At 41.0% G+C, this 16,493-nt stretch overlaps 1 protein-coding gene across 7 annotated transcripts in view; it reads right to left on the bottom strand.

Moving 5' to 3' along the window:
• Positions 1–16,493, bottom strand: part of LOC102296533 (pleckstrin homology domain-containing family G member 3) — a 30,188-nt gene that overhangs the window by 8,804 nt on the left and 4,891 nt on the right. For 5 of the 7 annotated variants that reach the window (XM_042218267.1, XM_014331990.2, XM_014331991.2 and 2 more), the window contains exons 2-7: positions 15,780–15,841; positions 4,863–5,404; positions 2,361–2,461; positions 805–874; positions 666–712; positions 227–377 (exon numbers count right to left, since the gene is read on the bottom strand). In XM_042218267.1, the coding sequence (XP_042074201.1) occupies positions 227–377; positions 666–712; positions 805–874; positions 2,361–2,461; positions 4,863–5,404; positions 15,780–15,828 (960 nt within the window). In that variant the 5' untranslated portion in view covers positions 15,829–15,841. Of the gene's footprint in view, positions 1–226; positions 378–665; positions 713–804; positions 875–2,360; positions 2,462–4,862; positions 5,405–10,734; positions 13,201–15,779; positions 15,842–16,493 lie in introns of those variants that run through there. The other 2 variants (XM_014331993.2, XM_042218268.1) reach the window with 2 other exon arrangements.

Raw genomic sequence — 16,493 nt, forward strand, 5'->3', positions numbered from 1 at the left:
AATAAAGATTAAAAAGAAATAAATTTCTGTTGAGGTTTGGTCAAGTTACAGTACATTCATACCTAAACATTTTTTGTACCTAGATTAATAAGTAATATAAAATTGAAGAAAGAGGTCAAGAAACATTTGTTTACAGTTTTGTTTTTTAATTATTTAATCATAAATCACACAATTTACTGAAGAAACATTTTAGTCAACCAAAATGACGCTTGAGGAGATTCTGTACCTGAAGCAGCAGGTGATATTTCAGTATCCTCTGAACTGGCTTTAGGAGGTAAGAGCCCAAAGGAAGGGAGCGCTTCAAAACGGCCTGTCGATCCCTGAAAAACTTGGCCAAAGTTTTACTCCTCATGCAGTCGGTCAGTGCTGCCACTGAACTGTTGGACGGCAAAGAGCGACATCCATCAATACCATTAAAGCTTGTTATATCAAAAACTAGAATTACTGCTTCGTGAGCGTTTTTGCCAACAAGCCAAGCTGCAGTTTAAACATCCACAGATTCATGTTGTTACATGATAGCAAACACCACGCTTCATGAGGCAACAGATACTTCTTTAGTTAACCTTTTAGTTCAAATGATAGATTCCCTTAAAGCATTCCACACCAAAACAGGAAAATAAAAAAAATTAAATGTATGAGAAGAACATCTCGTCTTAGTTACTCACTTGGGATAGTTGGTGCAATACTGGGTGTAGATTTCAAAGTATTCACTCTGGTGAAACACAGACCAGTCGTAAATATTACTTATGTGCATTGCTTGGGGAGCTGATATCGCTTTAATTAGTGCAAGATTGTTGTGCTTACCTTATTTACAAAACACTGAGCGATAGCCACGGGATCATTTTCACACATGTCCAAAGACTCCAGCAACTCACTGAAATGCAGGAAGCAACAATATGTGATAGATGAGTGTCAATCGGGAACACTGAAACCGTATTAACTAACAACTATTAAGGAATAGGTAACCAGCAAGAACTTAATACATAATGACATGAACCTCAAGGAGTTTTTGATCTTTCTTAGAGGGGAAAAATACCAGTAGAGGGAGCCATACACTGTTAAACAGGTGAGTGTATACATATCTGGATTGAGAACATAACACCAGTCCAATCAAAAATGTGTTTTATTCAGGTCACAAAACAAACCCTGAGTTGTAGTTGTAACTTTTACAAGCTGTAACACCAACTCAGTAAAAAAATAAAATAAAATAAAGAAATACAGGCGCTTTACTGCAGTATGACTCATTTCTCTAGTGCTGAAAATGTACTTCAGTGTTCAATTACAATGGAAAACTGTTGGGAAAAAAAGTCATCACTAATCATCACAAGTCAAGTATGAAGTATTTTTAATGCACGCAGCACAATGCATTTTCAAGTGCCGCAAATCTTTGACTGAAACTGACTTCAAAGAAACGTGCCAGCGTGTTCTTGGTTCAATGAGAAAAGTGTTAAGATTTATTATGTGCACAGTGTCAATATTTGTTCATACCACATGATTGCTTGGTTAACAATATTTACTGCTTAGAGAATGTTAAGTGCCCCAAAGAAGTACAGATTCTTGGATGAAATAAAGACTGTTTATCAGAAACTCCCAATGTCAAATAAGAGTTTATGACTTTCAGAATATTGCAAAGCTAAGCAAGAGACTGGACTACAGCAAAGTAAATAACTGTTAGAGTCTGGTTTCTTTTTTACAGTATGTGCAGTACAGCATCCAAAAAGAATTTCTGTATATCGTTCATCCAGAAAAATAAAAGCTGGTTTCCCCCTTTTGCACATAAACATATGGCACTAGTGCTAAAGCTGATATAAGGATTTATATGATTAAAGTTAATATCACTGTTTATATATTGCGAAAGCAAAGCCCTCACAATGCAGTGCAAGTCAGGCCTTGATACAATGGCACAACATCAATTACAAATCTGTAAAATTAGACTGATTAAGATGTAATAACTACTGCAGCCTTCTTTATAATAGCTTTGGCATTACCAGGGAGGCTCCTCGCTATGAGAGGAGAGAGGAATGTTAATGTGTGTTTTGGCAGCCAAGCGCGGTCAGCAGCGAACACTTGCTGACATAAGATGTCGAAATGTAAAGCCAGCTGCACCTCTATTTCCGCGGCTTTCGGATATTTGCAGTCGGGTCTTTACTGCTGTGCGAGCTGTTCCTTTGTTTTCCCTGCATCCGGTTTGAATGACTCAATAAAATATAAGCAGCATGTGAAGAAAAATTCATCAAGGGTCAGCCATTTTTAACTTTCATGAAATGCTCCATTATCCAATAGCATAATGAAAGTGTACAAAACATTCCTTGCACAAAATGACTGCATAAAAATACCCAAAACAGACTTGTTATATGTACCTGTTGAACTCGTAGATGTCCTCTATGTTTCCAAAAAGAGCACACACTTGTTCTGGCCGTATGGGAAGGTTGCCTATATCGATAATGTGAGCCAAGTAATCCTGGAAAAACAGTAAAGAGGGGAAGTTATATCTAAAAAACTCCTTAAAATGTGGTTACATTTTTATGGTTAAGAAAGAGACATGCACTTCCAAATTCCTGCCAGCAGAGGGAACATGCATATACATTTTCCTCTCATTGCCTTCTCACATCCTCTGCACTGAGTGATGATGACATTTGTTTAGTGCAACTGATTGCTGCAGTTTTAGGGCTATAACATTTCTTCTAATGTGTGTAAAAAGACAAGCGGGGTATCAGATCTTCCCGAGCTACAGAAGCAGGATTATTATTTCATAAATCAGTTATGAGACAGTTCAAGGATCCTTTTAAGGACTTGTTCTGTGGACCAGGGAGCAACGTGACTCTGTGAAAGAAGCTGTGAAGTACCCATTCTGGAAACATCAGTACAGCCTGTTCCCTCTGGACATAAAAAGTATTCAAACTAGTTAAAAATATCAAAAAGTACTAAAGCCAAACATGCCAACATCTGGCTGATTACCCTTTTTTCCTGTCAATTACACACTCGTGTGGAAAGAAAACAACTCAAAACAGGCGAAGGGGAGAATTAACGATAGTCAAACACAGACATAAGCATTTACTAAATACGGAGCATACCAGTAAACAGCTTGTGCGCACACGGCAAAGCCTCCCTGATGATGTGGTGTAAATACAGACATACTTAGCAGGCTTGCTGGACGGCACAGATTAGGAGAACAGTCATCACATCACACTACTGAATGAACTGCTGCACACCACTGATGGAGAATTCCTGTGCTGCAATAGCAATGCTCACTCCGAGCCGACAGAGTGCTGTGAGATTTAATTTAGTGAATGCCATCTGTAGCTTATAGTGCTAGAAGCTGCTTTTTCTCGCTAATAGAACAGGGACGCCTACATTTAATTGCAACACTCATTGTTTGAATCGCTAATTTTCACATTTACGAATAAAATGCTGAAAGATCTTTCTGGGTGTGTTCTGGACAAGTGTTGGGAATATATCTGGCTATGCGAAACCAGCCGGGGTCAAACAGCTGTTCTAAAAATGATCTCATGAAAGGACAGAGTGATGGCTTTAAGAGTCAGAGAGATAAATGGCAAGATAAAAAGCAAGGATGTACATGTGTAACAGCTGCGTGTCAGTATGAGGCAAGAGCTTTGATTTAGCATGAAATTAAACTGCCAAAAGAAGTGTTATGGGCCCGTCGAATCCAAGGCTTTGAGTAAGAATAGGATTAAAAAAAAAAAAAGTAAGTGAAGCAATACTGTAATCATGGAATGACTATTTTCCCACGCTATAGCCCAACATCTCTTTTCACATGTGTGTTATTTCTTCTGTTGGTGCAAAGATAGAGATATTTGTGTTGGCTGGGGAGGCCTGACACTTCAGACTAGGCTAGATCTTGCAGCAGAGTCTGTCTCACTGACTCTGCTCCTGTCAACTGAAAGAGTTTAAGGTCCTGGAAGTGTTTGTCGAGTGCACGTCATTATTTAAGCTACAGCAGGGGCAGCACTCCCTCCCACAGTAAATGCAAGACGCCAGACACAGTCTGGCGCAAAGTGAGGAGGTGCTAACTGTTTTACTGCCATTCAGTGTCAGAAATGGCTCACCTGTTAAAGGCATTACAGTCCGTGCAGTGACACAGTAACACACTGCTCCTGTTTTTTGTGTTTTTTCCCACCCAGGACAAACTGAGAACTGGGGAGATTTCTGTCTGGAAGCTGTTTCCAGACTACAAAGGTAGAAAGAGTGATAAGACGTAAGTGGCCTGCTGAGTGGTAAAATCATCCCTGGCTCATTTTCCACGCTTCACATCTTTGAGATGAGGTTTCCACTATCTTTAACCAAGATCACAGAGCCCAAGATTCCTGCTGCCATGAAAGACCTGCACTGTTTCCCACTCTGACTCCACATATGAGCATACTACATAATCCCAGGCTGTAGGCTGAAAGCCTTCACTGCACTGTAAATATACAGAATAGTTTATACAAAACACCAAAACTCGACCATAAACTGTTTAATGGTCCTCCTTTCTATGAACTAGAAATCTCTAAACAAAGCCTTCAGCCGCCAGATGTCTGGCACATTTTTTGTCAACTGGCTGATTTGTTTGGAAAAGAGGAAAATCAGAATGGATCCTGTTCAAGTACCAGACCTATTTGTAGGGAACACAGTAGGCATTATTTGCTTTCAACAGCCACTGACTCAGTTGTCGTGTTTTGGTTCCTGGCTGCTCAAATTCATCAAATCGCCACTAAAAGGTGATGCAGACATGAGGTCATAGCTGCTTGTTAATCCAAATCAAATATGAGCTTTAAGTTCAGATGATTTAGTGGCTATAATTTAAAATCGTTGGCTCAATCGGAATACTTGGCTTAAGGGGAAAAACCCTGACATCCACTCACCTCTACGATGCTGCGCAGGTCCTTGACGTACATGCGCTCCGTCTCCATGATCTCCATGACAACCCGGTCCACATAGGTCAGCTTTGGGTTGGGCGCCATGGCATCCGCGACGACAGGCGAACAGGGGATGTGAAGTATTTCACCAGTCGCTTTCCTGTTGGCCGTGCCGTTGTTGTTATTCCACTGGCTGGTGATCAACCTGGCCTCCAGCTGTTCCTGCCAGCGATGTCTAGAACCTGAAAGGGTGGGACTCTGGTTCCCAGCCTGCTCTCTGGTGCCTTCAGCTGGGCTCAGCTCCAAATCTATGTCCTCTTCACTTGGAATAGGCGGTGTGGTGGAGGAAGGAAGGACTGCTGTGCTCCCGAAAAGACTGTGACTATCACGGGATGAACCAGAGGACAGGGAGGACACCAGGCTCACTGGACGTTCACCCTCTCCATCCAGTGGCTCCATGCACACCTGGTTGCAATAGTATGGACCCAAATCGAGGCCTCCCTGGACATGGTCACTGTTGGAGAGGGGTGAGGACAACTGAGGAGATTCTGGAACAGGTGAGAGAAACACTGACATAAATTTGAGAAATTTAAAAAAGTAAAACCTATAAGCAAAAAGCAGACAATGTCAAAAATTTAAAGGGTCTTCATCTATAATGTATGCTCGATTATTATTATTTTGGTTAAGGGACATTGGAATATTCTAATGTGCAACTTTTTGCCTTTATTGATAGGATTCTAACATTTTCATGCATTTAGATGCATGGACTCTGCCCTGTAACCAACTGTTTACTGCTGGCTCCTGCTTGTCTTAAAGCTCAAGCTATAATACAGTTAAATCTATGATATAGCCACAACTATGTGAAACCACTATGGTAAGTCTGTTTAGCAGTGCAGTGTAAATGCAGAGTAATTATTAGCACAAGAACAATGGCTCCATAAACATACTTCAATACACTGTAAGTGTATATGGCTTCCCCACAATGCTCCTGCAATAGATGGCATTTTTCCATTGCAGGCGTGCACTGTTTTCTTATTTTGATAGTCTATAATCAATCTACAGAAACAAGCCTTCTGCTTCTCTTTTCTGCAGTTCAGTAACAAGTACCTGGTCTTTAGTATGCATTAGCTTGAATTTAGCTCATTATTGTAGAGCTATGCAGACACACCAGGGTAAAAAGGGAAATGAAAACAGTGATGTCACCCACACCAGCATAGGCCTTATAGGGATTCAACGCAGCTACTAATGGCTGTACAGCATCGATATTCCTCATTAGTCGTTATATTTCGCCTTCTCATACATGCAGCCATAAAAAACGCTGTTTCAGTAACAGACATTCATGACAATTACTTTAGACAATATGTCACAAAACAGATCATCACAAAGGAAGTGAATAAAGAAGGATCCAACTACATGAGTCCCATTTTTGGACAATGTTAGATAAAAGTAAATCAATGAATGTTTAAGTAACACTGAACAGACTACTATCCAAGAATCAATACATAACTCTGTTTCCCAGACTAAGACAGGAGTGGCTTACAGTAAAAGGCCTCACTCAGATCATTACTGACACGGCCCAATTACAACGCCACATATTACATGAAAAGCCCAGCCATTTCCTCGCTCTCCGGACTATTGAAGACTGAACTTTGGAAAAACAGTGAGGGGAAAAGCTCATGAGAAAAAAAAAAAGGGGGTAAGGGGACCAGGAGCTTTGTTTATGCATCTGTATAGAACCATGACTGAATTTAAGAGAACTGGAATCCATATTCAGTTTCACATTCTTCCTGGCCAGATGGGGAATTTTCCTCACAAACGTTTCCTAAACATATGAAATCATAGCAGGGTGAGAATGGCCACTGTGCAGAGAGCTCCATTTCCTTAAATATTTAGAGAGTAAAGAGGTCAAAACAGTTTGCCAAGCTAAAGAAACACAGCTTTGTCAAGCAGTTCAACTCCAGACTAATAAACGGAAATCTACGGAGGCACAAACCAACATTGAGCAAATCATCAAGTGATAATTAATGTCTTAGGTCATACTGCGTGTGGATGGAGAGCATAATATGGTGCCGATACAACCCACCCAAAAAAAGCCACTTATGTCACGAGCTTGAAAATTTCTTTCTGTTCTACATGAGTGATGACAAGCTTCAACTTGCATATCTCCATCAGTAGATGTGCAACAACAGATGCAAGATAATCCCAAGGTTTTAGAAACAAAAATATGTTGCAACCATGCTGATTCACCTTTCCTGACTTCACTTATTTCCCAGCACAGAACATGAAACCGTTTAAGAAATAACATTAAGCAAGTCAAACGTTTCATCTCAGAGCATGGGAAGAACATAAAGTTAGTGATTTATGAAGTGATGTGCAGCTGGATGGGTTTCACTTGAAAAGTCAAGCTACCTTTGGTTTATTCAGACACACACACACAGACGCGCCTCTTTTGCATCTTGAAACTTTCCATGACTCAGTAGTGAGCTCATGTTGTTCATACTACATCTACAACCTGCACCAAGCCTTCCCACTGACACCGTTCCCATGCAAAACCTCACTGGGAGAAACAGATGGGCTGGCAAGCACGAGGTGACCGCTAGAGAAAGCTCTGTTTACGCTCTGTGACAAATCACAGGGTTGATGGTGTAAGGGGAGTGTAGTGGTGAGCTATTACACTCAATACACTGCTATGAATTAGGCATCTGCTTCCTTTGCTGCTTCTGTCGGTACTTTTGGTTTTGAGCCTTGCTCTGTGAGGCATGTGAAACTCCCTTCCTCTTTCCATTTCTTCCTCCCACCCAATATCCCTCTATAATAAAGCCTCTCTGTAGCAGGCTGCAAACACTGCCAAGTTAAGAGGAAGAGGAACAACACAATGTGAACTAAAGATAGGCTAAAACCCAACTCTTTTGCACAACCACAGTGACAAAACAAGACATGCATGAGTAAACTGCATTATAAGGTAAACAGCGGCATTGTAAGAATACTTTGAACTTATCTGCAGATTGGAGCGTGCACACTTGAGATCAGAAGGAGCTCAGCTTTGATTGACCACTTCAGAGATCGTACAAGCAGGAACTATCAGTAGGTGATACCACTTACCACATGTTTTAGGTTAAAACTGGAGGACCAAACACCACCTATGCTGAAAGAGGCTGAGCAGAGGAATGTAAATGACCTGCTGATCTAAGATAAGCCCAATGTGTACTCCTGTGTGACTCAGTGCAAAATGTTTCCAGTCAGCCTGTCACAACGATGACAAAAGCCAAGCCAGTGTAGTCTGCATCCTCTGTAACATTTCCATTTACATCATCTCTCCCTCTATATATCCTAAGTAATAAGAAAAACCATCATGCAGACAGTGCAAAAGGAGAGTGTCTGGTCTTGCTTGGTGCCACATAGTCTCTTCAGCATGTGCAAATATTTATTACTAATCTCTGAGGGATCCGTAGCCACAGTGGCAAAGCCGTTCCCATTACTGTGGCACTCTGTTGTCAGATGTGGAGCGCTTTACAAGTGTCTGCCATTTAAATTAAGCCTTTTAAAGAATAAATACACAAGATTTCAATTAAAGAAACAACATTACACATGTACTGCAAACAGATCAAAGCATCCATACTGTGCAGTGTTTTAGATGAGTATTTGGTTCAGGCCCAAATGTCAGTGATGTTTTGGCAACACCTGCAGGGAAAAAGCATTAAATAGAAAGTTAGAAACCACCACAGCAGAGGCTGCGAGCACTAGTTTAAATAGATGCTTTCTAAAAAACTGTTAACTAGCTAAGGTAGACAAGCATGACATTTACACTTTCGAATATTTTTGCGTACCAGCTCGATTTTTAAAGTGCAAGTTTTAAACATCAGGGAGGAAGTGTCAGGAAAACGCAGTAAATGTGGATCTCTAATGTGGGCCAAGTTCCATTTCTGATAAAACCTTCATGAGAATACATTCATAACCATTTCAGCGATCCTGTTAAGAAAGACAGAACCAATTTCATTGACAGAGGTAATAATATACTGTATATTAAAGTGGAAAGTGTCACAGAGTGTGTAAATAAGGAGCAGATCAAAGGGTTGCATCCATTTTTAACATCGGTGATGCATGCAAGCAGAGATCAATTTTCCTTTTTGTCACACATTACAAACTTGACACCTCGTCTACCTATAATGTATAATTAGCAGATTTGCATTCATTTACAGTCTTTATTTCCTGTCTCTTCATTTTAAACAACTCCGTGGACAGACCTGTTAAACCACAGATTATACAGAATGCTGGTGGGGAATGTTAAGTATCAGGGAGCTTAAGTGTATGGTCCAGAAAAAAAATTATTGCAGCCAAGCCACAAGTGTAATTTTGCCATTCACACGCCACAGTTTCACAAAGTGTTCTACCTCAGCTACAGCACAACACTCTCCTTTGTTTCAGCTGAGCATCAATGCAGCTGGTGCCTTACTGAGATAAACATTAACCAAGTCAAGGCTAGCGTTTGAGATAGTGTAGTATTTGGACGACATTTCAAAAAGTCTCTTAACCTCAACAAGCCAAAGAGTCGAGACTGACCTATTTTAATCCATTAAGAATTGCACAGACTCTTGTAGCCTAAAATGGAAAAAAGCTAACCCCCTCATTGTAATTCTTTAAATTCCAGCTTCTTGCCTGTTAAGCTGAGGTTAACGTTTACAGACAAAGGTGTTTTAACGCTACAAGCATGACTTCCCTTTTTCCCTCTGCCTCTTTGAATCCTCTGCAGTGGACAATTGAATGCAGTTCAACTGTGTCTTAATAGAATCTCTAACAAGGGAGGTATTCCTTAAACTTAAAAAGCTGCAGCTCAAATAATGAGACATTTGAAGACAATCCTTCCTCAAACTTAATGGTATATTTTCAGTCTCCGCCATTACTGAAAAGAGACGGCATTCGCTTACAGAGGCGCTCTGTGTCTAATCAGTCTAGAACTAAAGAAGTCTGTTTCCATTTCAGCCCAAGCTTATCAGACAGTTAACAAATGCACAGTTCATAAACTCATCTGCCTCTGACATTAGGATGATATGAGTGACATGCAGTCCCTAATAGGATGATGCGAGGGTTGAAGGGAAACACTGAAATGAAAACCTCTGCACCTGGTTATTAACTTTCTAAAAGGCTGTCATAGACAAGATCACCTCAGTCTCAAGCTTCATCTGTCAGAAGCTGCTACCGTATAGGGAACAATGAGTTCCTCCATATATACACACTTGTATAAAACATTTACCAGTCTCTGTCAAAGACACATACAAAGTACAGATGTTACTGTCGGTATGATGCTCTCGCAATGAGCTCTGCAGACATGATCGGGCATATCTCAGTACATTTTTTTCCCCCATGTAAATATTATCACCTTCTCTGTTAACATAAGCCACAGCATGCCACAATGACGTAAGTTAATAGTTACACAACCCAGTGATGATGAGACTCACATTTATCCATCAGTTCATGCAAACCAGCATGATACCCATGCAAAGTCTAGCCAAGAAAAGCTCTGGTTTTTATTTCTGGGACACCTAAAACTACCCTCTGTCCATGTACCCGGCATATCTGTAATCTGTCTGGACTCAACAACACAGGAAGAACCAAACTCTTTGTAAAGGTTGCATTGCACACTGCAACGTCTGCTTGACTTGAAATATGAGGAAACCAGCAAAAGAAAAACAATGTCAGCCAAAGTCTGAAGAAGATTACAGAGCAGGTTACAAACTGCACCATGGAAAATATTACAAGCGTATTACAAGCAGCAAGAAGTTTACAATTATTTGTAACCTAGTTTAATTGTGTTTGACAAATGCTTACACAGCCAAATTCAGGACATTTTTTTTAACAATTCAAATATTTGAATGCTTACCGTATAGACGTGTTGAAGCCAGTAAGAGCCACAGAGCAAAGTCCAATTTTTCAATAAATCAACATTTCCTATCTCCTCTTCAGTCCCTACAACTCCTATGACGACACTTTCAGTATGATAAATGAGGACGCGTCTTGTGTTTAAAGAACAGATGTGTCCCAAAGAGACACACCTGTATGACTACTTTAGCTGAAGTTAAAAGAATGCCCCAAGTGTAGCTAACGTTGTTAATGTGTCCCTGAAAATAAAGAGTTTGCGCTAAAGTCCCTCCTGCGCTACCCACTCTGGCTTGTGGCCTTTTGTTTTCTAAGCAAATCAGGAGAAAAGAAACAGGAACACAGCTTGTTTTCCACATGCAAATGCTTATTTGAAAGCAAAAAGAAGCACTTAGCATTAGAAAAGCATCTTTCTTTTACCATTTGAAAATTGATAAAATACTACACACACGGACCACTATGAAACACCTCAGCTCCTCTAAATGTTTCCTTTCTGGACACTGTCATTTGCATGAGTACCTTTACTGGGATTAGAAAAGCACTGTGGATAACCATCCAAAAGAAAAAGCGAGTCCCTGCCTGCTCTATTACCAAACTTTGCTTGGACGCTCCTGCCTGATTCATAATGACTCATGTATTAAATGACAATAAATTGAACACAGCAGACAATGAATCATCTCTAAAGTCACCTTGTGCTATTTCTACAGCCTTATCAGGAACCGGATGAGTGATGGTTTCATTTGCCAAGTTCTAGCATGCTAGGAAAAGCAGAGTTCCTAATGGGTTCATTAATGAATTCACTATCAAGCAAAGAACACAATTAGCAGTTTGTATTCACGTATATACCATAAAGAAAACAAAGCTTTTTTTCCATAATCTGGCTGCACTCACCCTAATCAATGTTCTTATTGCTTTAGAGATTTAGGTATTATTACTTAATTCTTAACTAAAAGAAAAAAAAACAAGTTTGTAACTCAGTCATATCAGAAGCAGCCAATTTCATTGTACACAGTCTATATAAGTTTCAACTTGTCTGAAGTGTGAATAAAGCAGGAAACTGCACCCATGAGCACAACTGGTCCATGTACTGTAGCAGCAACGAGTCTGTTTTACTTTAACTGTCAGAAATATATGAATCATTAGATTATTATTATTAGATTATTGCAGATTGATATTGCTTAAAGAGGCCTTTAATACTTAGTGCTTGTGAGAGGCACTAAAATGTATGTAGGATATGCACCTCAAGTGAAGATTAGCATACTTGATTTTACATCAACTCCTTCTTTCTTGTTGCTGTGCAACAAAAACAGAAAAACAAAGTTGCCATCAAGTGATAATCTACCTAAAGATCAAAGCTAAACACATCAATATTAATGTCTAAAAGCGAGACTAAAGCCTGCACAAGAACAAAGCTTAAACAAAGGACAGAAGCTGACAAAAACACTGTAATCTCCTTCAGACCAGGTTATGGTTTATAGTCTAAATTACCGTGGCATTGTATCCTGGTAAAAACCCCTAGTTAAAAACAGGTTACCTCACCAACTACAAATCCTTTTTCCATAGCGGAGGCCTCAGCTCTAGACTACTGCTAATCTGCTAACTGATTCTTCAGAGCCACGAGAACAGTGTGTGTGGCCATGTTTCACTCAGGAGATAAGAGGAAATCTTGCTTCTCCCTACATCTCAATAAAACCCTTCCGCCACTCAAGATCCACTCAGAGCTTCCTCATCCAACACCCCTTCACAACCTCTGGCAATGAAGTCCTTCCCCCAGTGGCAGCTGGGAGACAGGGAGGGAGTCTTACACCGATTTCCTTGGGAAAAACTCCTCCCCACCTGGCCCCGGTGAATGGCTGCCCCACAGGAGGATGTGAGGGTGCCTCAGAGGATTAGGCCTGGAGTCTTCACAGACCATTATCAAACAGCATGAGTCAGAACACAGGTGATTAGACACTGAAACCAATGGCCTGGTTTGATTTCGTATTCCCTGACAGAAAAAATAAAAAAGGTCACGTCAAAGGTTTCCTGCTGTAAGCAGTCCTTCATATGATTTGATTAACACCGCCTCACACGGAACTTTTAATGTTGCGTTAATAATTAGCCTGAAGGTCGGTAAATAACCCGCAGTGAACAACATAGGCCGAATACACATACACAAGCTGAACCTGCATTCCTCACTGGCAGCCAAGGTCAAACTGTTGTACTGAGGAGTTTTAGGGGGAATTCTGGTGTTCAAAAGTGAAACTAAAAGTCTCCCATTTACTGTCTGTAACATGAAACATTAAGATACATCTGTATTATTTTGACTTTATCAGAATTAAACTGACATTTCAGCACTGGAGATGTCTTAAAGACTGAAAAGGACAAAACCTGTCAGAAAAACAAAACAATCTTAAATGTAATCTTCTAAAACTCCTCTGTGCTCGACGCAGGCTCTTAAAGGATCCAGCCGTGCCAGCTGACCTCAGTGCATAGGCATGAGATGATCCACTTAAGAAACTCCCCCATCAACAAGCCCCCCCACCTCCAAGACCCCTTCAGGCACACACACACACACACGCACGCACACACACCAAGCTCTGGATCCACTCAAATCATTTCCTCTGGACAACACACACTTCTGGGCCCCTGAGGTGTGAGCCCATTGTAAACTTTACCACCAATTTGACAATCTACAGCCAAACTGCTGTCCTGTTAGCGCCCAGCTGCCGAGTCCACGCGGGCTTGTGTCGGCACAGCTGTGTGCGGCGTGGAGAGGAGAGGTCAGAGGGGAACCGTTCATTTACTTCACATGAAGCAGTTTATCACATGCAGTGTTATAAAGGGTGTGGTGGTGTTTTTTCTTGGCATTTAGGCCCCAGTAAAGTTGTGTTACTTTGCACTCAAATAAAGAATCTTATTACGACACCAAGTTCTCTGTCTTTGTGTAGATCACTAAATACGACACGAGCAAAGGTTTTCTCATGCTAAGAGTTTTTTAAAAAGTCCTTCACTACATTTATTGTAGTGAAGCTTGATGTCTGCAGGGTGATTAGAATATTATATATAAAATGGCTTTTAGATTGTCAACTGACTGTAAAGTGCGAAAAGGAAGTTGATGGAGGGTTTTATAGATTCAAATGAGATTCATAGAGGCCATCTAACTGGAACAAGCACTGCTGAGAACCTTTAGCTGATGTGGGTAATCCACTGAAAGAGCTCTATAGAAGGGGTGCCATTGTGAGAGGATGTAAAATAATTTATTCTGAAAGAAAGTCTTGTAAGGAGCAAAAAAACAAAAACAATTCTCTATAAATTAGTTTGCATTGTATATAATTGATTTGCACAGATATATGCAACATTTGTGCTGACATAGAGGACGAGGAGCTGTCTGGGATTTCAGTCTGAGTTCAAATCGATGCAGAACAGAGTTGTGGCAGGCTCACCTGAGACTCCATGTGATTTCCGCTACAGACAATTAGGTAGAGAAAGAGTTCCAGTCCAGGAGCTCCATTAACAAGCCCACTCAGAGATGTAGCCATCCCTGCCATCATCTATGTCCACAACCCTATGCCCACTGGTCTGGAAAAGCTGCAGTGAATGGAGATGATCCATCCGTCCCCCTAGAACCCCTTTAAAGCTGTACATTCTGCACACACAGCTACATTCCTGCTTGGGGTTAAGTAGGTCACGGGGAACCCTTATCTTTGAGAGAGTCATTTCATGCAGCCTCAGGCCCGTTAATGCCTGGATGAACCTTGTCACAGATTAGACACATATTTTTCTTTTTTTGAAATGTCAGAATATATGGATTACACCTGTCCTCGGGCTACAGGGGTTGCAACTGTGCAGTTTCACATTCTAACGCAGTAATGAAAGGTACATTTTTACAAAAATGATTAGGGGTACTATATAAGTTACCCTACATCCTTAAATTTGTCTGGGGGAGAAAAAAAAAAAAAAGCACCTTGGTTGATCATTATTATGTGCATGGCCCCTATCCAAAACCTGCAAGTGGCAATAAAAACACCCTCTTTTCACTTCAAAATCCTCTGACCTTTTAGAGACACCAGAGCTGGACTGTAACCACAGCCTTTTTATTGTTTACCTTGAAGAGACAGGTCTTCCTTTCACCACATGCATTCCTCCAGCCTGTTAACCACATCCAATCATCACCTTCCACAGCAAGCACATTACCAGCTGCCCTGCCCCTTAATCACCATCCATCCATCCATCCACACAGCAGGGGGGCAGGTCAGTCACACTTTAACTCCAGCTGAAAAGGATTTAACCGCAAGTGGGCTTTACTGCCAGGATGTTGTACAAGTCACATGGGCTATAAAAAAAATAAAAAATGTGAGGACATTTACTTGGTGCAGAGTGACATTTTGAGGAAACAGACACATAATTCATGGAGGGCGGCACATGTCTCCTTCTCGCCAAAGCTGAATCAGTGGAATAGGCGTGGGGGGGAGAAAGGCCACCATTTATGCATTGGTAGTCTTCAGCAACAGTGAAAATCCAGCACCAAATGTGTTCAGTAGAGGAGAGAAGAGAGGTGTGGGGGTGGTGGAGGACTGAAGGACAGAGCAGGCAGATACAAAGAGGCCCTATGTCTATGTTGTGGCTCTGTGACTAAAGATAATGAACACTAAAATAATATGTAATTTGAGTGGTCCCCAGTATATAAGGTCAGCACTACTGGCTAGACTACCCATCTTGGCTGCCTGAGACACATTCAGGTTTGATGTGCAAGTGTTCAGGGGTTTCAGCTGTATGAAGGGGGTTGGCCAAGATCCACATCCACACAAAGAGGCTCTCTACCAGCCAGGAGTGTAGGAGGAGAGTTCATTGCTCTCTCAGCTGTGCCTCTCAAAACCTCTACATTTCCTCTATTTCCAGCATTTTACATTCACCTCAGCTGTACTGCTGTGTTATGTTAGCAGTGTCCTGGGTAACCAGATATACCAGCAGGAATAAACCAACATATTAAAACCCTATATCATGAAACTAGTCACTTTATAGACAGCAATCACCAGCACTTAGGTCATATAAAATATATATATTTACCTTCTCCCATTGGGCCCTGGTAGAGAGCAGAATGGGTCCCCTCTGGCATGGCACGCGGGCCTCTGGTGCACACAAGAGAAAATGTGAAGGGTCAAAAGAGAATAGAGGCATTTCACAGCAAGACAAAGCGTAATCTTAAGGGTAATATTAATTCGATTCACTGGACTGAGCTGTAATTGTGAAAAATGCTTTGTTTCTTTACAGAGTCATTCTTGTGTCACGTGGCTCTTCAATCTTGACTAGACACAGCTTACTGAGCTATTACTGAATAAAACACAGAAATTTTCCATTCCCTGCTTACAGCTGTGTTGGCTCATGTTAGCCCCTGGATAATGCAAAGTGGCGGCAAAGGTTTTGGTATGCAGAGGATCAGGAGCTCATGCTAAATAGTGTAAGAACCCACTGAACAGGGACATAAGACAGCTCGCCACAACTAAGTTAACGCTACAGGATTCGAGTGATACGAGTATTGATTCCACATCCTTAAAGTGGACTCATTATGCTCATTTTCAGCACCATGTTTTTATTCTTGGATTCCACTGGAGCATTTGCATATTTCACAGTTCAAACCATTTTATCAGGCACTGGTGTGGCGTCTCGGTTCATCCACTGTATGGAAAAAGGAGATTTTAGCCACCTCGCCTTTCGTCTGATTGTCGACCTCTTGTAAACAGAACACATCAAATCAAAATAATCTTTCATTACAAATATAAC

The sequence above is a fragment of the Haplochromis burtoni genome, unplaced genomic scaffold (assembly GCF_018398535.1).
Source record: "Haplochromis burtoni strain Fernald_Lab_line unplaced genomic scaffold, NCSU_Asbu1 Contig_16, whole genome shotgun sequence".
In the NCBI taxonomy this organism is placed as follows: domain Eukaryota; kingdom Metazoa; phylum Chordata; class Actinopteri; order Cichliformes; family Cichlidae; genus Haplochromis; species Haplochromis burtoni.